Source organism: Hipposideros armiger, unplaced genomic scaffold (genome assembly GCF_001890085.2).
Source record: "Hipposideros armiger isolate ML-2016 unplaced genomic scaffold, ASM189008v1 scaffold_186, whole genome shotgun sequence".
NCBI lineage: Eukaryota > Metazoa > Chordata > Mammalia > Chiroptera > Hipposideridae > Hipposideros > Hipposideros armiger.
The window spans coordinates 148,686-174,039 of NW_017731536.1; the positions used below are offsets into that span (position 1 = coordinate 148,686).

A 25,354-nucleotide genomic window follows, 5' to 3' on the forward strand; every position below is an offset into this window, starting at 1 on the left:
ACCCTCTGAGGCTACTGGCAGTGTTCACAGCAGGCCAGAAATGCAAAGTTAATGCCTCCTAGGAGCAGCCCTCTACCAGTGACTGATAGGAGTTGGTGAATTACTATCCCATCCCCTTCCCTCAGGTGAGCTATCGCCAAGGTGCGAGTCCCACACTATCTCCCAAGAATCCCCAAAAGGCTTAGGCTCCAGCTGACCACTGTGGTAACTTGCTTGATAATGCATGCTTTTTTGTTTTCCTTCCTTCTCCAGCTTACTTCCCCACTTTCATATAGGTGCTTTCTGGGATCACCCCCCAGCAAAGATGCCTGCGCTCAAATCCTTATCTCAGGGTCTGCTTATGGTGGAACCCAAATTAAGATACCAACAGTCTATGGGCTGGCCGAGTGGCTCAGTTAGTTAAGAGCTCACTCAAGAGTTTGAGCTCTGAGCAAGAGCAGTTCAATGCCTGGCCTGAGCTGAGCTGCCAACAGGTGACAGGATAGCTCAGCTAAAAAAAAAAAAAAAAGATACCAACAGCCTACAGAGTAGGCTAAATTTAACATGGATACTTATTTGACTGGCTTTGCTCCCTTTACACTCCTTATTTCTGTCTCATCTGGTTCTGTCTCTAACTGCATTCTCTTCTAGGCTACTAATTCTTTCATATTTACTACTATGTGCCAGGTGATAGGGATATACCAGGAAAAAAGATAGAGAAGGGCCTTGCTCTCATGAAGGTTACAGTCTAGGGCAGAAGTCAGACCTTGAACAACTAATTTCAAGAGTGCATCATGTAATAACAAGGAAAATGTGGGAGGGGGAGAAGGATATAGCGGTGAGATCCAACCTAGTCTGGAGGCAGGGAAGGTGTGTCCTTGAGGAATTGACTTTGCAGGCTGGCACCAGAAGGGGGTGGCATGGCACCAGTCTCTGCTTTGCCTCCCTCACCAGCAGTTTGTCCTTCTGTAGTCTAACCAAAGCAAATGTGGCAAGGGGTCAAATAGCATTTCGGAGAGAGACATGGTTCGTACAAAAATGCAAAATAAATCCCAAATCACCAAGAACCTTTATTTCATATCAAACTGAAAGAGCAATAAAATAAAAATATTTTCAATTCATGAAACACTTTTACATCAATCACACTAACAGAGAGAAAAGTGACATCCCTGAGGAATTGCTGACAATAAATAAAGTACTTAAAAATAGAATGTTCTGAGTTTGAAGGGAAATTTCCTGAGCCTGTTCAGTTTGGGGAAGTCAATGGCCCTTTGCAAACTTCAGTTTCTCAAAAGGATATCCAACTGACGCAATTTTCCTGTCATGACAAGAAGCTGCCACTTTCAGTAGTGCCTTACAATAAAAGAAGGGACATATTCGTTCAATCAATTCGTCCATAGTTCTGGGAAAGTTAATGCATAGAGCAAAAGAGGAAAATATCTGCTCTTTGTGGTAACAAATTTTACAACATAAATGCCAGTGCTATTTTATTTTACACATATTTTATTATTTTATTTTATTTTGTGACAGTGCTATTTTCACTTACCATTAACTAAAATGAACCGTTCTCTCACAGCGTGCCATTGTTGTACAAAATGTACATAATCTCCCTGCTCTTTGTGGGTGACAAAAGGAAGACCCCAATTTTTATGAAAGGGCAAGATCAACACTTTAAAGATTCCAGGATCTAGCAAGGGTAAGATTCTCTGAGACCCAGGACTGAGAGCGGGCTTTGTAACTCTAAATTTCTCTTCAGGAATAGAGTCAAAATACCATAGCTCATTGATCCTAGGATGTACTCTTTTTTTTTTTTGGCACATTTTAGCATCTCAAATTTAAATGGGTATGGCCATTAACGTCACAAGTTAATTGTCAACTCTCCCCCACCCAACTTTCCTAGTGGCATAGCAAATAATGGCGTATTTTACAATCAATGCTGCTTAGATTAAGTTAAATGTGGTGCTCAGTAGTTCAGTACACAGAGTGAGCCATATAAAAATAAATCTGACATTTAAACCCTGGTAATTTTCCCAATTGAGTAGATGCCAGCAAAAACATTGGGCATCTGAAACTTCAACATGAGCATCACGGCCTGAGGAAAGGTTAGAAGCACTGTGGTGTTGAATAAGCCCGCACTCTAGTTCTGGTTCTGGACCCAATCAGCTGGGACAACAGTCAGGAAATGGATCTCACACCTCTAGGCCTCATTTCCTCATCTGTAAAATGAGGAAGTACGTTCAGATGGCCTCGAAGTATTCCAGCCAAAAAGGCAGGTAATTTTAAATCTTGTGCCACTGAGAGCGTGTGTCGCTGTGGAAATTCCATAGCACGCCGCCCCAAAGCCAAAGGAGCTTTTTATGTGGGTTGATGGCTCCCTTGCAGCCATCCCTGCCCCCCCCCCATCCCAAGAGTCAAGGCTCCAAATCCAGAGACTGTCGTGGATCAAGTAGAAAGCACAGTTCATTCACAACTTTAGTAACTGATTAGGAAAGAATCATTCTTCAGTCTGGGGCAATTTGTAAACTTGTTTCAGAAACTGCAGAACTCAACTAGCTTAAGTTAAACTAAATGTCTACCATAAATTTAAAATATCAAAAAATGACAGCAAGCGTTCACTTGAAAGTCTTCATGAATCACATAATTTCTACAGATTCTGCTCTTCTAGGTGCCTCTTTCCATGCCATCGAAGCACCAGCCAGAAAACGATTCATTTTCTGAAAGAAAATAACAAAGAAATTTCATTTGAATTAATCATTCATGTCAGCAGCCAGCTCAAACATGGAGATTTTATTCAATGAGGATAAGTGTGCTTGGCTAAGGAAAACAGAGGGAGAGAAATGGGTATTCTAAGTGATGGAAAATGAAATATAATGATAATAGCATTGCTTTATGGTAAATAATACATGTATTTATATTTTTTGATACACATATTTTTAAATTCAAAAGTTGTAATCTGTCTTTACCTAAGTATGTTAGAATTAAAAACAGAAACAGTGGCTAAATCCAGCAACTGCAGAACAAATCACAAATTCCTAAACCTTCCTATTTAAATTTCAATTCCAAAGGTTCATTAAACTATTTTAAATGTTGTAACAAGCTGCTTCACTAAGCTACGAAGGCAGACTCCCTTCTTTAAATTCTCTTAAATTCAGTCAGTTAAGCACATTTATGTTGAATTCCTATTTGTTGAGCTGGTGCAGACACTAACGAACACCAATGAAATAATATAACTTGACTAAATGGGTTAGTATTAGCGTCTTGCATTCAAACAGCAGATTTCTGGGCTCTGAGAAACTGAAGTTGCTGGTTCAAATGCACTTATTGAGCCACTCAAATATGTGCTTTATGCAAACTGGTGAGAGCAAGAAAGAAAGACATAAAAAATAAAAAGAAACTCTTGGAGCTGCCAATGCTTTAGCCATCGCCATGATCTACATGGTGTTCCAGAGAATGGTTTCACCTTTGAATCCCAAATCATTGATTCCAAGGTTGCTGCTCTACCTCTAAGATGGGCCTTGTCTCTTTCCACGAGAAAGATGGAGGCTTATGACATGAAGAAGAAATGGCGACTGATTGTAAAGACTAACATACACATCAGAAAGTTATATGTAGTTAGAAGATGGGGTATGTTATGTCTTCAATGTCCATTGTCTTTTACAGCAAAGTTCCTTAAATAGTAAATTCACTTCTTAAGCAATTTAAAGACTTACGTTTAAATATAAATAATACTAGCTGGTTATTTCTATCTAATCAAGACAATATGACTCCTGTCCTAGTTAGCTAATTGGCTATAAGTCACAAAGTAGGTGTTTTTATAGGGCGGAAGACAAGCAATGTTTGATGGGCTCACTTCTAAGCACTTTTTGGTCGTATAGAACACTGAAGGATAAAGCACATGAATACCATAGCCTCAGGAAAGGTTAGAAGAGCACTGCTAAAACCTGCTTTGTTTCATAAGTGATGGCAAATGTGCAAACACCAAACCAGGAAGGGTAGGAGAGAGGCCATTCCAGTTCCATTATGACTTCCTGAGTCCCACCCACCTCTCCTATCACTCCCAGGAAAACACTAAGGTCAGGAATATGCAAGAGGATCAACTCTTTATGAAGTTTTTAATTAAAGAATAAATGTTTATTGCAGACAAATTAGAACACATGGGCATACAAAAAGAAAACCATTACCTGCTTGGGATTATATCTTTTCAGACCTTTCCTTTGCTCATATATGCATATACCATCATACCCCAAGATATGCCTACTTGGGTTAAAAGAATTGCACTTTATGAGGCGTTTCACTTATTTTTTGCTGTTTGTGAAGACTGACATTGACTTGGGGCATGTTGCAAGCACTGGAATGCCAAAGAGTAAGAGACGTCTTTGCAGCTACGGTTGATTTAGTAGTTCTGCTCTAGGAATCCTTGCGGTTTGCTAGCTCAGAGCAGTAATAATCTAGTGCAGGATGACTCATGTGATGCCTTTGTAGAATATCGTTTGCCTTATTTTATTGACTTCCTCTTACTTCACTTTTCCTCTTTTGGGAATGAAGGAGTGAGGATCGGGTGTGTTTCATGTGTGAGCATTGCCTTAAGTGTAGATGTGTAATAGCCATGAAAGAACTTAACAAGAGTGAGATAAAGACTTGTAGAATAATAAATGAAGGGAAAATAACCTCATTCAAATACGGAGACCACTGGACTGGTCTCCAGCCTCCTTTCAGGGGTGGGATCCAGAGAAGTCATCCTGCACAAACGCTACATCCACCAGTGTGCCAGCCTGATGCATGGCATTACTGGCAGCGGTGTTATAAAGAAGCATCAACGACTTCAAAAACACAATCACCAGTCTAAATGCAACTTGATAATAGGAAAATTGAAGGCTCTTACCATTGATGTTACTGGAAGATCAAACTGTAGTTATCAACCAAAGAATAATCGGAATCATCTGCAAAGGGCAGAACACAGAGCAACCTGAAGCCAACATTCTTCCATGATAAGATCTTAGACCTTTCAAAATCAAGGCATTCCATGCAGAGATTCTAGTGACTTCTCTTTTGTAAGAAGGAACTATGCCTGGTATCAAAACCTACAAAAATGGTAGTCATAACTATAAATCAGATAATATTCTGGAAATTGCTATTATGATTTCTTTGCCCTTTTTTATCCCTGCCCAGAGAGCAGCACCCACAGTAAAGTCATCTTCAAAAATGAACAAAAATAAGTCCCACATTATCAAGTGGTAATTATTAGGCAACAAGAAAAAAAAATAATTTAAATCCTTATATTGTTCAAAGATATAATTTCAGCCGCTCAGCCACTAAATTTTTTTCAGTCAGTAAATTGTTGCTAAGCTGCTAAATGCAACATTAGCTGTCTCTTCCCTCATTCCCTTGAACATAGATAGGTATATCTTTCTTTTATTCCAATAATAGATATTTGCTGAGCACAGTACTATGTGCTTAGTACTGTGTCAGGAATTGTGAATGATACAGGAAAAAACCAAGTGCCTGCCCTCAAGAATCTCATAATTATCCAAGGAATATAACTAACAAAAAAAAAAAAGCTAAAATGTGTGGTTCTCCCAGAGGTATCATAGAAGCTCAGAGAAAAAAGAGACCAGTGACTAGTGAATGACCCAATTATGGGCAATGTACAAACATATAACATTAAGTTACATGGTTCTAGACATCTATGCCTTCTATAAATTATATTTCTGTGCAATCCAAAAGAAACCATATCTCGGTTCTGCTGTTCTCATGGTCCAAGTTGAAGTAATCTCATAAGTAACACTGGCTTATAAGAAATTTGTTTTGGTACTCCAGTAACTAAATTCTCTTGGATCAGCTATAAAATAGACCACCAATTACCAAACTCCACTCTGTGACACATAGTATTATAATAAGATTCTAATATAGACTTATTCTCTCGGGAAATTGATTCTATTAATTCCCTTCTTTCCCTTTATTTCAAAATTCTAGCTACTCAACCTTAAAGAAAACCAGACATAAGCATTTCCAAAGGTCTTTCTTGGTGGCATACCTGGTAAACGTTTAGGAGCTGGGAGAGGTCCCCTCCTGTAAGAAATGAAAAACAAAGTCTTTCAGAGAAGTTCTGGGTTTTCTAAGTTTCTACTTCATACACCAAGCATATTGCACTCTAATCAGATCTGGTTTCTGCTTTGGGGGGTGGGGGGCAGGAGGGTCAAAAAAAATTCAGATGAAGCAAAAAATCTGCAACACTGACCCTCTGGAATCTAAGTTGCAGACATTCTGTTACACTGAGGAGCAGAAGGCACAGTGGTCAGCAGCACAGGGTCCTGACCCCGCGACCCAGACTGGCAGAATGAACACCATAGCCGTGTGGGCATGGTTTCTTCATCTCCTTGTATGGCAGCATCTTTACATGTAACATGGGAACTACAAGCAGCTCCTACCTCACTGTGAGGATTAAAGGAGCTAATTCATGGGAACTGTTTTAAACAGTGCCTGGCATTCTTAAATATTGGTGAGGATCATGCAATCTCTGCTCCCAAACACTCCATTATCTTTTTTAAAAAACTGCTTCAGGTATGGCCGGTTAGCTCAATTGGGTAGAGCGCAGGGCACAGTGCTCATAACACCAAAGTTGCCGGTTCGATTCCCACATGGGCCACTGAGCTGCATTCTCCACAACTAGATTGAAACAACTACTTGACTTGGAGCTGATGGGTCCTGGAGAAACATACTGTTCCTCATTGAAAAAAAAAAAAAAAAAGAACTGTGTCAAGGTGACTGTATATGAAACAAAAGTTTCTCTTCTCTCAGGATCCTTTATGTCAGGGGCAGCAAACTTTTCTGTAAAGAGCCAGAGGGTAAATGATTCAGGCTTTGCAGGCCACGTACCATTTCTGTCACAAGCCTACTCTAGTGTGAAAGCAGCCACAGACTGTGAACAGACGAGTGTGGTCATGTTCCAAGAAAACTTTATATATAAACACTGAAATTTGAATTTCATATAATTTTCACATGTCACAAAATAGTATCCTTTCCATTTTTTTTTCAACCATTAAAAAATGTAAAAGCTATTCTTAACTTGTAGGCCTTACCAAAACATGCAGGTCAAATTTGACTCAGGGGGGAGGGGGGGCTGAATTTACTAACTCCTGCTCTGTACAGGCTGTAAGAAAGTTATAGGATTCATGCATGAGTAATAATAATCACACTCAAGTATGATATTGTCCTCCTTGAGCTAGGACTAGTAAAATTCATCTCACATTTGTCCTAAAAATGCTTTTTCCAAAAATCTAGCAACCTTGCTAAGTAAATGCAGTGATAGACATGATCCAATTCTAATGTTTTAGGACACTAATGATAAAAAAAATGTTTATTAAAAATATTTTTTTTCATATGAAAGGAAGCCGGTCATTACCTTGCCAAGTTAGGCCCTGTAGCCTTTCTGGGTGGGGCTGCACTCTTCTTGGGGCAGTAAAAATTCTCATACAGAATGGGAGCTAGAGAAATCATAAAGAAACAAAACATTAAGAGACAGGTGTCTTCCTTTCTCAATGACATGTGACAAGAATTGCTTAAATCAACCCCCAGGCCCACTGCTCTAGTCACCTGGTGGAGTCTGTCCAGTTTTTCGGTGATTCACGAAGTACTCAATGTCCTTCTCAATGCTGCACATTTCTAAACTCTTACGGACTTGTTCATACATCTAACAAAAAGAAAATACATCAGGGTAGAGGGATGTCCATCAACATTGTGACATGGCTTATTAAAACAGGAGGCTTGATGAATGGCTCTGACTCATTTCCAAATTTTGTTTTCAAAAGATTTTTTTAAATACTGATGGGACAAAGAATATAGATACTAAGTCCCATGACACAAGACCAATGCCACACACAAATGCAAAACAATTACTTAACTTGGAGAGGAGTTCTTCCATTCAGGGCTACAGGTCTGCGTGTTTAATTGTTCTCCTAAAGTAAATGTCTCATCTAAGTGAGGGTGGCTATTTCTTAGCAAAGAAGGTTGTGATAACTTGATTCTTGTCCCTCTGAGATCTGGGAAGTCCATAAGGATTTCTGTGCAGAGCTTAAACCTGAATAATGACTCTGGGGATGCCATTAAAGTAAACCCTGATCCCTGGAGTGACCATTAGCCTGGGCACGGGTCAGTCTGCTAGTGCTTGGTGCTAACCTGAAGTGACCCTCTGGGACTCACCTTCATGCTGGGAAATCTCTGTCTTTCACAAATTAAACTGTAATTGGGTCTCCCTTCTCTGGTCTCCTGCCCTAACTCTGAATTTCTTTAAGGGGAAGTCATGCCAACAAAGTGGACCAAGAGTCAGGCAGGTTAGATGTTTATCTGAATCCTTCTATCAACTCACGGTGTGGCCCTGAGCAAGTCACTGTACCTCTCTGGGCCTTACATGAGGGGGCTGAACTAATAAATGTCTACACTTCCTTCCACCCTAATGAATCCTGCATGGATACCTCTGACTTACGTCATCGCTTGTGACACATTGTTTCGACAGCTGATTCACGTGTAACCACAATGCGTTCCGAAAGAAGTTTATTCGTTCATATTCTTGAGCCTCAAACACCTACAGAAACATAACTACATGTACATACATATGCAGAGAAAACGGCCATTTGTCTAGACTGGCTATGACTTAAGAAACAGTGTCAGCCTTCAATCATCGATAAGCTTATTGTTCCATTTAGAATACTACCCCCACCACCGAAAAAACTATAAACTCTCATAGCAGGCAAATAATACAAATGGATTCTAATATGGTATTAACACAAACCAGATTGATTATAATTCTGAAGGTAAGAGGCTATGATGAACCCAGACATCCATGTAATAGGTGTAACCTGAATTCCAGCTCTTGTTTCCAACTGCTTAAGGTGCATCTCCACCTGGGCAGCCTTCCAGAGCCTCAGATTCAAAATTTGTCCCATATACATACACCACTGAATGAATTCAATTGGCAAGATGGTCATGTTTGTTGATGTTAGTTGAAGGGTACATGAGCGTCCTTGCACTTGTCTTTTATCTTTGTGTATGTTTGAAATTTTCCTTAATAAAAAAGTTTTCTTTTTAAGTCACTGCCTGAATAATAGTTTTTGAAATATAAACAAATATCAACTTTTGGAAAATCAAGCTGTTCTATAAAGTAGATGCTATTCTAGTCAACAGTGAGTGTTATATATTAATGCATTTTTTACATAGTGAATACAACACTATTACATCTTAAAACTTTTTATAATGGAAAACTTCAAACATATACAAGAGTAGACAGAAGAGTATAATGTACCTCTCAACAGTGTAAATATTTATCAACTCACAACCGAATCTGTTTCACCTACATCCCTACCAACTCACCTACTTCCTGGAGTATTTTAAAACAAATACATTATTTCACCTGTAAATATTTTGGTATTTGTATAGAATTATATTTTAGTATTTATATACTATTTATTTATAGTATATAAATACTAATATTTACATTATTTTTATTAGAGAATATTTCACATAGACAGAATCATAAGAGCAATTAATTCCATGTCCCAAAAATCTAGCTTCGTCAAAAATGTTGGCCATATTTGCTTCAGATTCTGTTGAAGCCCCGTGTGCTTTGCCCAATCTCCATCACCTTCCTTCTTCCCATAGATAACCATTATCCTAAGTTTTATAATTCTCATGCAGGTTTTTATAATATGTACATTCCATTCGATGTCTACCATGTTGCTTTGCATGTTCTTAAACCTTATAAAAATGGCCTTATTCCAGCCTTTTTCATGAGTGCATAAAGAAGTAAAGCAGATTCACGTGTAACCACAATGCATTCCGAAAGAAGTTTATTCGTTCATATTCATATTCGTTCATATTCGTTCATATTCTACAGTGTTTTATGTAGAACGAGGATAATGACCCACAGTATCAGATGGTAAAGATAGGTCAAATAAGATTAGAAACTGCAAAGGCCTGATAGACCTCACACCAATGGGATCCCTGGGTCCCCACAGAGACCAGGGGGAGCAAACCCCAGACATGCCAGGCTGAGACAGGCAGGAGCAATGAGGATGTGGAGACAGTTCCTTCAAGAAGCCTGGCCACGGGCTGGCCGAGTGTCATGTTGGTTAGGAGTTGGCTTGGGATGCCAGCGCTGAGCAGCAGGGCACCGGTTCGGATCCCACATGAGGGCCAGTGACGCTGCGCCCTCTACAGCTAAGATGGTGAACAACAGCTCAACCCGGAGCTGGGCTGCCGTGAGTCGTCGGTGATGGCGTAGGCTGCAGTGGGGCTGGCCGGCAGCAGGCGGGAGCTTTCGTGAGCTGCCATGAGCCGCTGTGAGCGGCCGTCCAATGGCCGGCGAGTGACTGCCTCACCCAGGAAGAGCACAATGATAATACCAACATGGGCCAGTGAAGTGACGTCCTCCACAACTAGACTGAAGAACAAATGGACAGCAACTTGTCTGTTCCCCTTCCCTGATTCCCCAATAAAATCTTTAAAAAAAAGAAGCCTGGCCATGAAGAGAGGAGAGGGTAGCAGATGGGAAGCAACAGCTTGCTGTGGATAGATTTTAAAGCCAAGAATGAGTTGAGTTTGTGTAAATAATAGAAGTTCACATTAAAGGGAACTGTGCACAGGTGAGGGGGTGCAGGGGTGGCGGGAAGCCAGCTGGATGTGATCCTGAGCCCAGGTGGTGGGAGATCTCGATAGGGTGGGAACAGCTCGTTTTCTGCTATAAAAGGAGAAAAGGTGAGGAGTGGGTTTGCATAGATCAAGGGTTCTTATGCATGTTTTTGCATCAGAATCACCTGGAGGGCTTATTAACACAGAGGTTTCTGGGCCCACTCCTAGAGTTTCTGATTCAGTAGGTCTGGAGTTGGTCTGAGAATATGAATCTCTCAGGAGTTCCCAGGCAATGCTGACGCTACACAGGTCCTGGAACCTCACTTTGAGAACCAGTGGTAAGAAAACGTATAGACAGGATGACCGAAACTTTAGGAAATTTCCAGGTCATGTCTTATTTCCTCTGGAAAAATATAAGTGAGATCATGTGATGAAAATGAATGGAGGCAATGGCGAAATCAAAGGTGTGAGTAAGGTAAATATTCTAGAGCCTGCTCACCTGCTGTCTACATTTTCCTTATCAAATACTAAGTACATGTGATGTTCTCGAAAGGTAATTACTGAATTAACCATTACTTGATTCATCTGTTTCATGCTTGCTAACCAAACATTAGAGAAAGGCCTTGAAAAGAATAGAAAAGCATGGTCAGAGTGGGGAGGGGGCAGAAGACGAGGTTTGGGGGGAAACATTCAAGTTCCTCCCATCCTACATTTAAATTCCTGATTTCTTTCTTTTTTATTTTTCAAGATTTTATTGGGGAATTGGGGGAGGGGAACAGACAAGTTGCTATCCTTTTGTTCTTCAGTCTAGTTGTGGAGGACATTGCTTCACTGGCCCATGTTGGTATTATCATTGCGCTCTTCCCGGGTGAAGTAGTCGCTCGCCGGCCATTGGACGGCAGCTCACGGCAGCTCACGCCTGCTGCCGGCCAGCCCCACTGCAGCCTATGCTGTCGCTGGCGACTCACGGCAGCCCAGCTCCAGGTGGAGCTGTTGTTCACCATCTTAGCTGTAGAGGGCGCAACGTCACTGGCCCTCATGTGGGATCCGAACCAGGGCCCTGCTGCTTGGAGCTGGCATCTCAAGCCAACTCCTAACCAATGCACCACTCAGCTGGCCCTAAATACCTGATTTCTAATCTGCCCTCAAGCAATTCTGTCAGAATTGAGGGGAATAATAAAGGGGGGAGGAGGGGCCAAAGCCTTTCTACAAAAGTAGACTCTGCAACTTCCAGGAAGAAGGCCCACCCCCTCCTGAGCAGCTTCTGGTTCCGGTTACCTCACAGGCCTTCATGTGCTCGCTCTGCCACTCTTCCCGAACCTTATCCAGGGTGTTGATTTGCAGCATGTACGCCTTGTCTGCAATGGAGATGAGGGCCCTGGGTTCAGAAACCAGGCAGGAGGGTGGCTCGCAGACCCACCCTTCAGACTCATCTTGGATGGTGGAGAGCTCACAAGGCTCCACGGAGCTCTGAACACTGGAAGGCCATAATTACATCTCTCCCCCTTATAAGGCCTCTGTGAAATAAGCACTGAACCAAGCAATTAACAAGAAATCATCCAAGAAAGGAGAAGTGAAAGCATACGAGCAACCTCAACCAGACTTTTTTTTGTTTAATTCGGCCTCAGAAGCTTCCACCCCTTTCCATTTTCAGGAACATTACCCAACGAGGGACGCAGAGAAGAGAACTACCTTGAGCCCTAAAGAGGCACCAAGTTACTTTAGTTTGGGGGTTAGGGTTTTCTTAAGTAACCACAGTCGTGAGAGGCCTATTCTCTGGAGGGGACTCTGTGGATTAGAAACCTTTGCAAACACCTGGTTTGGATCTTATATTTTGATGATGACAAGGCCTCACAACTTGGCTGTTTCTTTCACAGCAGACAACAGTTATCAGGGCTGAAACAGGCTTTTATGACAGATGTTCCAATAAATCAGAGTGAGCGCGTCTATCAACCTGATTACAAAGCAGCTGTCACATGGCCCACCACCACCACCCCACCACCATGCAATTACATGTAAGGCAGCCAGATTCAGCAGGCAGTGACCAGAACCGGCTGCCTCCTTTGCTTCTTCCCTGCTTTCCTTCTTCCCTCCCTTTCTCCCTGATTCTCCCTTCTGATATCTTGTAAATCCTACTGTATACCGATGTATTCTTTACTGTAAGGTATATAAAACTACCTTTCTCAGACAGATTTAGGATAATGTAAACCCCACCACAATCCTCCCCCATCCCTGGGAGCAGCCCACTCACCCGAGTCCTCTGCTGCTGTTTTTGAAGTTGCCAGTTTCACAAAAAGCTGTGGGGACAAAAAAAGAGTAAGCGCTCAGGAACGCTGGGCCAGGACGGTATAGGCAGAACTGACCTGAAAGCAATTACTATGAAGAGACCAGTGCTAGTCCAAGCTTTCCCTGTGTTTCACTCATGAGCAAATCTTTCAACTTGGCCTCTAATCTTATTGCCATAGGAAAGTATCTACCAAGCAGCTTGCCCTGTGTCTTCCTAAAGGCATCCCCCTGCCCTCTGGCTGCTGGCAATCTGATATCCAGATTTTGTAAAATTAAATTTATTCCCAAGCAGGAGGCAACCTGGCTACAAAGAATACATAAGTTGAGTTTTGAAGGGGGAAAACAAAATCAGAACTCCCTCCCCCACTTCTTACCACCCCACTCCCTCCTCTATGGTCTCCTTTCTCTAGCTTTTCCAAAACCCCAAAAATGTGACAAGGGTTTCTCTGGTTCAGAGGATCCTAATAGCCTGCAGGAAGATATTGCCAGGAGTTTAGGGTGCAGATCCATTCTTAATTAAGATTATTAATTGGCTTTAGCTCAATGTAGCAAATCTCAGCTTTTTCAGGCCGTCAGCCCTCCCAAGTACCTTTTCTTGCTGCTTTGAGTTTACCACGTTGGCACTTCGGTGGACAGCCTGCTCTGCGTCATCTTTGTCTCGGCATTTCTGTTCATAGTTCTTCTTTGCCTTGGTTGTTATGAGCCAAAAAAGGACCAAAATAGGTGAGTAGAACATAACCCTGAAAAACAGGGCACCCTGAAGAGGGCTGTGATCACCACTGTAATATGACCACTCAGAGGGCAGATGCCCTTTCTTATCTATCTTTATCTATCTCTCTAGCCCTTTGCCAAGTTATGTATGTAGTGGCAACCTGATCAAGGGAATGATAACTCCTATTTGGTAAACAAAGTACATGAGCTTTCAAAATTGACTAGAACAAAAGATGGAATTCCAGATGGGCAAAATCAAAATGCTTATGTAACTATAAAATATGTAATCCAACATTTATACAACATTCATAACCCTCAGAACTTAGATGCAATCACTTGGTCATGGTAATTATAATTATGCTTCAGTATTCTAATATGCCTCACAGAGCATATGGGCCGTGGTATCAACACCATCATTTCTGTTGCTTAAAGATGGTTATGTTCCTTTTGGATTTAAAATATCCTGTTTTAGCTAGTTTAAAAGTAGGTGATAGTCTATCCTGTGCTACTGTGACTACCAGTAGTATGGAAACAATTCATACACTATAGGTAGTGAATCAAACAATTTTCTGTTTCAACTATTGAAGCAAAGATTTAATTTGTTTAAATGAAGCAAAGCTATGAATCAATTAGCTAATAAGTAAAAATGGTGACAAAAAAATTGCTTCACAAAGAATGAAGACTCTCTTGCAGAAATGGCTTGTGCTTGTTCAATATTTCATATGCTTCCCTACATTTCTCAGCATCCTCTGTAGTTCAGATGGGGTTAACCTTTCAGTAAATAATCTTACAATTTCTCACTCTATGCTACACACACATAGAAATAAAACTTCGTAATTTTCATTATTCCAAGCACATAAGATAGTCATGCCACAATTCTTTTCTTTTGCAACAATATGTTACAGACATTTCTCCGTATCAAACATGCTCTCTGTAGCTGAACACTTTTAAGGGTTGTAAATACACACACACACACACACACACACACACACACCATAATTTTCTTAACCAACTCTATGGCAGACATTTATCTTGGTTCCCATTTTTTTAATAACAAAAATACTCTGATTTTATCTTGGGGTGCATGAATTTATCTATATGTGTTAAATTTCTAGAAGTGTAACGATTTGGTAAAACAATATGTACACATCAGACTTCCCTCCAAAATAGCTGCACCAATTTATACCCCTTACAAAAGTATCTGTTTCCTCACACTCTCACCAAAACCAAATTTAGGCAATATCTTTAACCTTTTCTAACACTAGAGGTGAGAGTGTTAGAATTCTGTTGTTTTATTTGTATTTATTTCATTACTAGTAAGGTATGTTGTTGCTACAATTTGTCATATCTTTTACTTTTCTGTTAGAGCATTTTCTATTTTAATTAGTTTTTTTTAAGGTTTTATTGGGGAATTGGGGGAGGGGAACAATGTTGGGGAATTGGGGAAGGGAACCAGCCAAGTTGTTGTTCTTCAATCTTTGTTGTGGAGGGTGCCAGTCGCCATCTAGCTGCCCGTCGGCAGCTCATGGCCTCTAAGCTCAAGATGCTGTGTTCAATCTTAGTTGTGGGTGGGCATAGCCACCATCCCATGTGGGAGTCGAATCAGCAGCCTTGTTGTTAAGCGTGCACACTCTATCCACTGAGCCATCCAGGCGGCAGCTCAGCTCACAGTGCTGAGTTCAGTCTTAGTTGCGGGTGGGCGTAGCCCACCATCAAACAGGCAATCTTGTTGTTACACCAGCTAAGCCATCCTGTCACCTGTTGGCAGCTCAGCGGCAGCACAACTCGGGTGCAGTGTCACTGGCCCATGTGGGAATTGAACCGGCGACCCTGTTGCTCAAAGCTCGCGCTCTTAAGCCAGCTCTTAACCAACTGAGCCACTCGGCTGGCCCTTTAATTAGTTTTTAAGAGTTCATTTTATATTAGGAACATTAACTGGCTGTAAGTTATATAAGTTACAAATATTTTTCCCCTTTGTCATACGTCTTGAAACCATGTATAAGATGATGTTTTTCTTTTGCTCTAAAGAAGTCTTAAGTGTTAATGTTGTCAGTGATCAAGCTTTCACTATCCTGCATTATTTGTTAATATGACATATTAGGCATTTTTTTCTTCTGTTGCCACATACTCCTCATAATCATATTTTAAAGGTTAAAAAATTTAGTCTTTCTCCATTATTTGGTTACTAAATCATTTATATTTCATTATAAATAGTGAACAAGTTCATGCCTTTATTTATCTTATTTTGGATGATTTCCTAAAGGTAGAGTCTTAGATTTGTAGCATAAGATTAATGAGATATAATCATAATTATGGCTCTAAAAACATGGCAAAATACTTTTTTAAAAGGTTATGTGGGCTTCTGGGAAGAGGGAGCAAATGCACTTTTACCTATTCCTCCACACAAGTATAACTGAAAACCCTGGATATTATGTATAAAACAAACATAAGAATACTAAAAGATGGAGAGAAGAAGGCAGACTGGCAAGTGACTGTGGTCTCAGAAAAGTGACCTAGAAGTTAGCTCCTTGGGTTTTCTTTTTGCCACACATATCACACACAGACTGAGTGCCAAAGAAGCAGGCAACCAAGAAAGGCTAATGGGCACAGACAAAAACAAAACAAAAGAAAACAAAAAATGGCCCAACAAAAACTTGCTCTTTCTGCCCAAGACACCAGAAAGGGGCAGCCTACCAAGATGGAAACCTTTAGAAAATAAACATTCTACTGCAGCTAAACACCACATAAAAAATGGGCCCCACCCCCACACATCCAGCAAAGGCCAACTGGGAAGCCTAGACCTCCACCCTCACCAAGCTGTAAGGAGGTACCCAGCTCTCACGCCCAGCTGATATCAGAGAAGGACAAAGAGGAAACTGGGACTTCCATTTTCACCAGGAAGTAACAAAGCCCCACACACGGTACCAGTAGAAACCATGTGGGAATCCTGGACTTCCACCCCACCTGGCGATAATGAGACACACACCCCTCCCTGCTGGAGTGGCGTCAGAGGAGGCCTAGAACAATAACCACCTCCCAGTAGTAACAAAGCCACACATATGCTGTGATGTCAGCAGAGGCCAAGGGTGGAAGGGTGGAACCTGGACTTTTCCCCTCACATAGCAGTAATGAGGCAGGGCCTCACCTCCCCCTACTGGAGTGGTGTCAAAGGAAGTCAGCTAAAAGGTTTAAATAAGAGGGTTTAAATAAGATCCAGAGTCTTCTATCATAATACCTAAAAGACTAAAAACAATTGAATATCACTTATCATACCAAGAACCAGGAAGATCTCAAAGTGCATAAAAAAGACCATCAAGATGAAAGATATGTTAGAAATATTTGACAGATTTTAAAGCAGCCATCATAAAAAATTCAATGAGCAATTATAAACACACTTGAAAAAATAGTGTCTTGTCAAATAAATAGAAAAGGTCAGAAAAGAAATAAAATATATAAAGAAGAGCCAAATGGAAATTTTAGAACTGAAAAACATAATAACTGAAATAAAACACTCAATGGATGGGCTTAAGAAGAGAATGGAAGAGACAGAAGAAAGAATTGGTGGAAAGAGCTGGAAGATAGAACAATATAAGTTACCTAATCTGAACAACAAAGAGAAAACAGGTGGGTAAAACAATGAACAGAGCCACAAGAACCATTGACACCATAAAAAAAGATCTAACACTCATATCCTTAGAATCCTAGGAGAGGAGGGTGGGCAGAAAAAGTACTCATAGAAATAAGTTCCAAAATTTCTTTCCAAATTTGGCAAAAGATAGATTAAAGAAGCTGATTCAAACTCCAAACATGATAAACCCAAACAGATCCATTACAAGACCCACAGGTGGTGAACTTCTGAAAACTAAAAACAAAAGGAAACACCAATTTGAATGATGGCATATTTCTTATCAGAAACTATGGAGATCATGAGGAAGTGGCACAACATTTTTCAAGTACTGAAAGAACTGTCAACACACAATCCTATATCCAGTAAAAATATCCTTTAAGAATGAAGGGGAAATCAAGACATTCTTAGATGAAGGAAAACTATGAGTATTTGTCACTAGCAGACCTATTCTGCAGAATAGCTAAAGGAAGTTATCTAAACAAATGAAAATTATAAAAGAAAAAAACCTTGGAACATCAGAAGGAAAAAAGAACACAGTAAGCAAAAAAATGGGTAAATACAATAGTCTTTCTCCTCTTGAGTTTTCTAAATTATTTTTGATAGTTGAAGCAAAATTATGTTTACATAGCTCTAAATGAGGGAGAGTAATAGTTAAGAAAATTATATTTCAATAAGGCTTTCTCTTTAATTGAGAGAAAACTTGCCCCAGGTTGTTCAAAACATACAAGGTCTAGAAAGTGAAGTGAAACTAATAAAAATAAATTTAAAAAAAAGTAGAGTAATTATCCATATTGGAAAAAAGAAGTCTGGGGACAATCATATATCAACCAACACTATTTCTGCATTACACTGACAGCATTCCCTATTTATCAATTACTGTTGAGGTGATCTGTATCAAAGAACAAGAAAAATGACACAGAACAGACTGAATTGCCATCAACATTGGTGACATTTTCTTTTTTGACCAGGTTACCAAATATCATGTCATAATCATAGAATATCATGATGATACTTCTGTACAAAGATGGAGTCACAGATGTTCCAATAACAGAGTTCATTGCATCCAGAGTTAACAGATTCGTGAAAAGGTAGAGTGAGATCCCTAGCAAACTGCCTTAGCTCTGTCCTATTAAGAATTTTTTTTATAAATTACTTAAAAGAAAGAAGGTTTTTACAATTAGCAGATACCTTGAAACAGGAAGGGGTCACTCAATAAAATGTTAAGAAATCAAGATTCAGAATACTCAAGGGAGGAAAGCTCAAATCCAACAAGATAAATGGCATCATATGGTATATATAATTTTGTGTCTTGGCCTGAAATATTTAAATTGACTTGCTATACTTTCCCAGGTTACCAGAAAGATAACATCATTGTGTTTCCACTATCTAGTTTCATCCTCAACATTTCCAAGGCCTTAAAAAGAAGGAGGGCCGGCCCAGTGGCACGTTGGTTAAGAGTTGGCTTGGGACGCCAGCTCTGAGCAGCAGGGCCCCATTTGGATCACACATGAAAGCCAGTGACGCTGCGCCCTCTACAGCTAAGATGGTGAACAACAGCTCAACCTGGCGCTGGGCTGCCATGAGTCGCCGGCGACGTTGTAGGCTGCAGTGGGGCGGCAGTAGGCTGCCGTGAGCTACCGTGAGTGGCCAGCAGCCAGCATGAGCAGCCGTGAGCCGCCGTAAGCGGCTGTCCAATGGCCGGCGAGCGACTGCCTTACCCAGGAAGAGCGCAATGATAATACCAACATGAGCCAGTGTGAGGCAACGTCCTCCACAACTAGACGGAAGAATAAAAGAACAGCAACTTGTCTGCTCCCCTTCCTTGATTTCCCAATAAAATCCTAAAAAAAAAAAAAAGAAGGAAAGCCAAACCACTAAAAAAATTACTGCACTAATAAATAACATTATTGAAATGTTATTTAAGTAGGAATATGCTCATATAGCACCGGATTTCAGAAAAAGGCAATAAAGTGAAACTCACATCCATGGTTTTCTTGAATTGTAAAATCTTTTGTTTATGGACAGCATCCATGATAAGCTCTGTCTGTGAAGAGAGCACAGGCACTATTAATAACAAAAACAAGTTATTGTGAATATCAGCTTATCTCGAGGGCTAAGTGTTCAAGATGAATTACCTCATTTAGTTCTCACACAACCCAGAAGGCAGATGTACTATTTATTATTCCCTTTTTACAAACGAGGAAACTGCAGCAAAGAGAAGCTGAACAATTTGCTCAAGGTTTTATGGCTGGTTAATGGTGGGGTTCACCTTTGAACTTGGGCAGCCACTACTGAGAATCATTGATCATCTTAGATCAGTCTCTTCAGCAAATCTGTTACTGATGAACTTTGGTTTAAAAAGGGATTTTTAAACTTTTGTTAAAGTGTCATTTATATTTTAAAGGAGGTCTTTATTCTGTAAGCTTATGTCAACACAGTTAAATTAGGGACTTATAAATATTCACTCCTATGGCATCCATCAATGATACACCCCTAACCAGCAAGTAGCCTGGGCAGTAAGAAGAGAATAAATGTTCTAGGAAAGCTAAAAGAAGCTGTTTTCCTACTTTTTACTCCATCTAATCCAGGAAATGTAAGCTACTCTGTTGAGTTCATTTGGGAGCAATTTCTTTGCTGTGGCTGTGACATTAATATATTTATTAGTCAAAGTAATAGAGTTAATAATAAAAATGTACCTCTCAGACATAAAAATCCTAGTTCCCATTTATCAAGCATCACTATATACTAAGCAGTTTTCATCCATCACAACAACTGGATATTCTTATCCCTGTTTTCTTGACAGTAAACCGAGGTGGATTAATTTACCAAAGGTAACTCTCAGCAATTAGTAGAGTTGGGATTTGAGTCCAGGAACCCGATTTATGCCCTTGTTCTTAATCATTATTCCAAACTACAATAATCTTTATTGTAGTTCTATAAAGGCAAATGGGTACATAAAAGGCCAAGAGATGCAATAATTCAAAATGAGCTAGGACATTACATTGCTCTTGTGCAAAATGATATAATGCAAAATAATAATATTGAAGATGAAATTCAAATGTGGTTTCTCTTTTGGAAAATTAAGTTTCTGTCTATTACCATAACATACAAATATAGATTTTCAATATAGGATATTTGGAATGGTCTCACTTTGAATATGAGCTTTGTGGAATGTGAAATTCTCTTGGGGAGCCCAAGGGGCCCTCAGAGAACTGAGGAGTCATCTTCCAGCCCAACTGAAAGTGAGGGACCAGGAAGTAGCCATGTACCTGCTAATGGTGGAGACACCATAGACATAGAAAACAGACAGGGTTCCAACAAGATCTCCACATGGAAGGGGATCACAGACAGGGAGCTGTGTGGTTCACATGAGCCCCTGTGTGCCTCTGCCAGGAGGAGGAGCTAGGTTTATTTATTTAATAATGGTTCTTGATTTTCTTGATTTTCCCAGACTCCATGTAGCAGATCAGTTAGCAATGGTGGTCTATTCCATGGTCCTTTCCAGTCCAAATAGACACACTGCCATTCTGCCAGTTTGGGAACTGCAACTATTTTATAGTTTATGGCCCAAGCCAGGCCTCCTTATCCCTGAGTTCTACATAGCACTTGCTTCAAACACCTCTCTCTCCCTTCTATGGCTACACAGTTCTACTATGAGCCAAACCTTTTAACTTCATATCATTCCCCTCTCTGGCATCTGTAGGGTCCCTGGCATCTATAGGATGGCAGAATCCTAGAGAGCAGTAGTCCTACTCTCAAACCTGACAGGCATGACCCCTGGGTCCCAAGAGGTGATGGTGATAGTTTTTGCTCGAGGTCACTCAGTGACACCAAGTCCTGCTCTGTCTGCTAGTGCTCCTTGATTTAAGTCTCCTCACGTCCATGTTCACTTACAGGGTACCCTACTCATGGTGGTCCCAGTAAGTCAAATGTTCTCTTTCAGGTCTCCTTGGGGAAGTACTTCTTTTAGGACTCAGACTTTCATTGGACCAAATCCAATGAAAATTTGATTGTTTTGTTATTGACAACTTAAAGTAGTGCAAAACACAATCATCTCTGCTATAGGGTGGGGAGAAGAGGAAAGGGAAAAGGAAGAAGAAATTTATAAATGACCAAAATGACCCTGCAGTAAATTACTGAAATCGCTGCTTAGTGGTCTGTCTAGCCACTCAAACTTTATTCTGAAAACTAGAAGCATCATTCTGTAACAAAGCAGGTGCCTCTCTACCCAGGCAGGACAAAATCCTGCCCTGATCATCCCAACCTGAGCTGAAATGATGGAACCATATGGGCATCAGAGGAGAGAGTGACTGACTATGTGCAGTCTCCGTCAGACTTAGGCCATTCTCGGCTGGGAAAGGAAGATATCAAGCCTCCTGGGAATGGCTCCAGAGACCCCTCCCTACCTGCCAACCCCCAGGGGTGACAGCCTCTTCTCTCACAGCCCTCACCTCCACTGCCTTTCACTTTAGCTTCAAGGTCACTTCCTCCAGGAGGCCTCCCCAGCCCCATAGATTAGGTTAGCTGTCCCCACTGTATGTTCAGGCGGCACCTTAACCTCCCCTACCATTTAAGGCTCATCACACTTTGTCATGATTGCCATGTCATATCAATCTCTCTTGCTATGCTCTATACTCAGTGAGGGAGGGATGACTATGTCCATATTGTTCACCACCCTCAGGCAACATTAGTTGCATAAGTGAGTATACCATAAATTTCTGTCTGACCAGCCCTTCTTCTCGCATCTCCCCGCCCCAGTTTACTAAAAGAAGCCAACTGATGGTTTTCCTTGATAAGTGGAAATGGCTTAATTTCCAAGAAGTGAAAGACAGAGGCGTGTGCAGGGTTTAACCAGTGAAAATGAGAAGTTAACAATGACACATTTTCCCCCAAAGTTTGAATTTTTTTTTTAAAGTATGTACATACGGAAGTGGTACAACCCAGAGTTTACTCTGTAACACAAGTAATTACAAAGGAACTAATAAACTTTGGATTTCTTTGCAATAGCTGAGAAGGCATTTTCCTGCTGTTGAGAGCATGCTATGTAGGGTGTAGAGGATGACAGTGGTTGGTTGAGCCCAGGCTGCTCTATTGCCTAACAGAACTCAGGACATGTTCTTCTACCTATGAAAATTTGCTCTTTGTAACTTGGGAGGGGAAGTTTGTGCAGCCTTGCAAAATTAACAAAACTCTCTCTGAAATGACTAGGGCTACCCAGGTCACTTGAAAATGTGAGGAAATGACCTTCCTCTCTTCTTAGTGGAAATCATGTGTGCATAGATCCTGGTTATCTAAGTCATTTTGTTTCAAAGATTGTGATTACTCTAGAGAGTTGGGCAGGGCTGGCACTGTCAGCCAAAGATAGTTTGACCGTTCAGTGTTTGGGTGTAATATACATATTATTTCTGCTCTGAAAAATACTTTGGGCCAGATGGACCCCTCAGACCTGGTACATGAAGCTTGAATTTATGTGAAAGCACTTGACATGGTATTCCTTAGGTATTTAGTTTCCACTCTACCTTCCTAGTAAGAGGCACAGCTATAAAAGCTTTTCATGAAATGACAATAGAGGTCAGGCAGGTAGGCTCTTAAGATGCTGCCACTCACTCCAAATGTCAAGTGGCCACCAAGAGCTGGAATAGACTGACTTAGAACCACAGGCAAAGTTGCACTTGGTCACCAACATTTATTGAGACTGTCCCAGTGCTGAGCATTGGCCTGGCTGCCAAGACCAAGGCTAGGTTAAAGTATGAGTAGCATCAACCTTAACGGCTGGCTGTTTATTGGACACACCCTAAAAACAATGACCTTGGGACAGTAAAAGGTCAGGATGAAGAAAGGTTTCCAAAAAGTCCATGCAGCGCTATCTGTGGAGACCCGAGTGGAAATCCTTGGATGCCAGATAGGGAAGAGTTTGTCCCCCATGTGAAACTGGGTTCCAACCTTGGACACCAAATATAAAACAAAAATTCTGGAATGGTCCTGAATATTCAAGGCCACCCTGAATATACAAGTCTTTTAGGAACAAAATATAGAAGGGAGTCAGACTAGTGGTTGGTCTAGTCAAAGTAAAACCATTGACCCTTATAACTTCCCAAATGTTTGCCAGTTTTATTCACTTGCTCACTCCCTTCTCCTTCCACATGGTTGGTCAGAGTAAATCCCATCAGTGAAAAAGAGCCTATGCACATCTGCTTTGAAGACGGAAACAACTTGGTTTTCTCAGGGCCTCAGTTTCCCTACTTGTAAAATAGGGAGGTTGGACTACATTATGGTCCCGAAGGAGAACGTGAGTCTCCTCCACTTCTTACACTTCTCTTACTGCCTTGTCCAGGAAGGAGAGTGTGGTCTGGGAGCCCACCAGCTTGGATGTGCTAGACTCCGTTGAAGAAAGAGGGGTTCCCTTTCAGTCAATTGCAATAGTGGCACAGATATGAAAAGAAGAGGAAAGCAGGCTGGGCCCCTGAATCCTGCCTGAATTAAAATACAACTTGCCTGGGGTGTAAGTGAGCACAGAGGCATAATGGTCTAGACTGAGTCCCCACGTCGCTGCCTGATACATAATCTCGTAGGTTAAAAGAAGAGCATGGCTGCATGAGGGCAGAGGCCGAGCCAAGGAGTTTAATAGAAACACAAGCCTGAGGTTCTCTGCCAGAAGACAGGCAACATCTTTACAGGCAAACCCAACCTTTTTCCGTTGTAGCTTTTGCTTTTCCCTGAATTCTTCTATCTTCCTGGCCTCTTCTCTTAGAGTTTGTGCAAGCTGAATATGACATTGTGCCACATTGTCTACTTCTGCAAAAAGAAGTTGAAAAAAAACAATAAACCAGAGCTACATATCTGAATTCAAATACACAAAACGGTACAAAATTTTATATGTAAAATATGGAGCAAGTGGTTAAATTAACTGACTGCATGGGTCACCATTTATTGAGGCCGTCCATGTGCCCAGCATTGCCCTGGCTACCAAGATCAAGGTCAGCAAATCTTTAGCTTAGCCTCCTACCACTAACTGTTCCCAACCTAGTGTATGCCCAGGGTCAGGGAGAAGCTCAGCGAGTTTACATGCTTAGAGACATTACTAATCCCACTGCAACTGAAAATTTGATCCTTATTTCTTATTAGATGACCTCAAAAAATCTCTAACATCTCATGTGTCTGAGCATTTTTAAGAAAGTCATACACCAAAATTTTGGCTACCGATAGTTATCTCTGGATAAAAAGATTATTATTGATTTTTTCCCTTTAGATTCTAAGATCTTTTCAATGAGCAAAGCTTAACTCAACAACAACAAAAAAAAAAACAAAAAATTTTATCTTATTTGTTCTAAGAAAATAAATTGAAGTATGGCATTAAAGCTAGAAAGACTAATAGATCTGATCTAAAAAAAACTTTAAGCTTGTGTGTGTCAAGATAATATGAACAAGGTTAGAAGATACATGACAAATTGGAAAATATTTACAATTTATAAAACAAAGGGTAAATAGCTATATTAAAGAGCTTACACAAATCATATTATTACAATATTAAAATATTAAATAATATTAATATTAAATTATTATTACAAGATTAACAAGTTGGTTAAAGAACATGAAATTTTAAAAAGATTGCTAAATGGCCGATAAAAATTTGAAAATATGTTCAGCCTTAAAGCTATTGAAAAAATGCAAAATTTTAAAACCCAGAAATAGATCATTTTTTACCTTTCAATTTGGCAAAATTTTAAAAGCATGAAAATTTGCAGTATTGGCGAGCCTGGGGGAAAGCAGCACTGTTGATGGGGGGAAAATTCCACACAACCTTTCTAGAAGAAACTTGGCATTTTGGAGAAACAAAAATTTTAAATCTAAAAGAATGAGGCAGATCCATGTGAACTGAAATGGAAAAACGTGTATGCTATATTGTTAAGTGAAAAAGCAAACTGTAGAGATGTATGTATGATATAATCTCATTATATAAAAACTCACTCATGTCTGTACATGTGTGTATGTCTGCAGAGAGGGAGAGAGACTGAGTATTGTAAATGCATAGAAAAAGGTCTGGAAAGATATGTACCAAATTGCTAGCATGATTAAAAATTGATGTTTTTCAAGGGCCGGCTGAGTGGCTCAGTTGGTTAAGAGCTC

General features: G+C 40.5%; 1 protein-coding gene across 1 annotated transcript in view; it reads right to left on the reverse strand.

Moving 5' to 3' along the window:
• Positions 1-1,031: 1,031 nt before the first annotated feature.
• The window catches only part of PSTPIP2 (proline-serine-threonine phosphatase interacting protein 2), a 68,355-nt gene continuing 44,032 nt past the window's right edge, over positions 1,032-25,354 (reverse strand). Inside the window, exons 4-14 of the mRNA XM_019652713.1 lie at positions 23,916-24,022; positions 19,209-19,271; positions 13,478-13,576; positions 12,854-12,899; positions 11,881-11,960; positions 8,462-8,560; positions 7,573-7,669; positions 7,382-7,463; positions 6,014-6,048; positions 4,862-4,919; positions 1,032-2,693 (exon numbers count right to left, since the gene is read on the reverse strand). Coding sequence (XP_019508258.1) covers positions 4,870-4,919; positions 6,014-6,048; positions 7,382-7,463; positions 7,573-7,669; positions 8,462-8,560; positions 11,881-11,960; positions 12,854-12,899; positions 13,478-13,576; positions 19,209-19,271; positions 23,916-24,022 — 758 coding nt within the window. The 3' untranslated portion in view covers positions 1,032-2,693; positions 4,862-4,869. The remainder of the gene's footprint in view (positions 2,694-4,861; positions 4,920-6,013; positions 6,049-7,381; positions 7,464-7,572; positions 7,670-8,461; positions 8,561-11,880; positions 11,961-12,853; positions 12,900-13,477; positions 13,577-19,208; positions 19,272-23,915; positions 24,023-25,354) is intronic.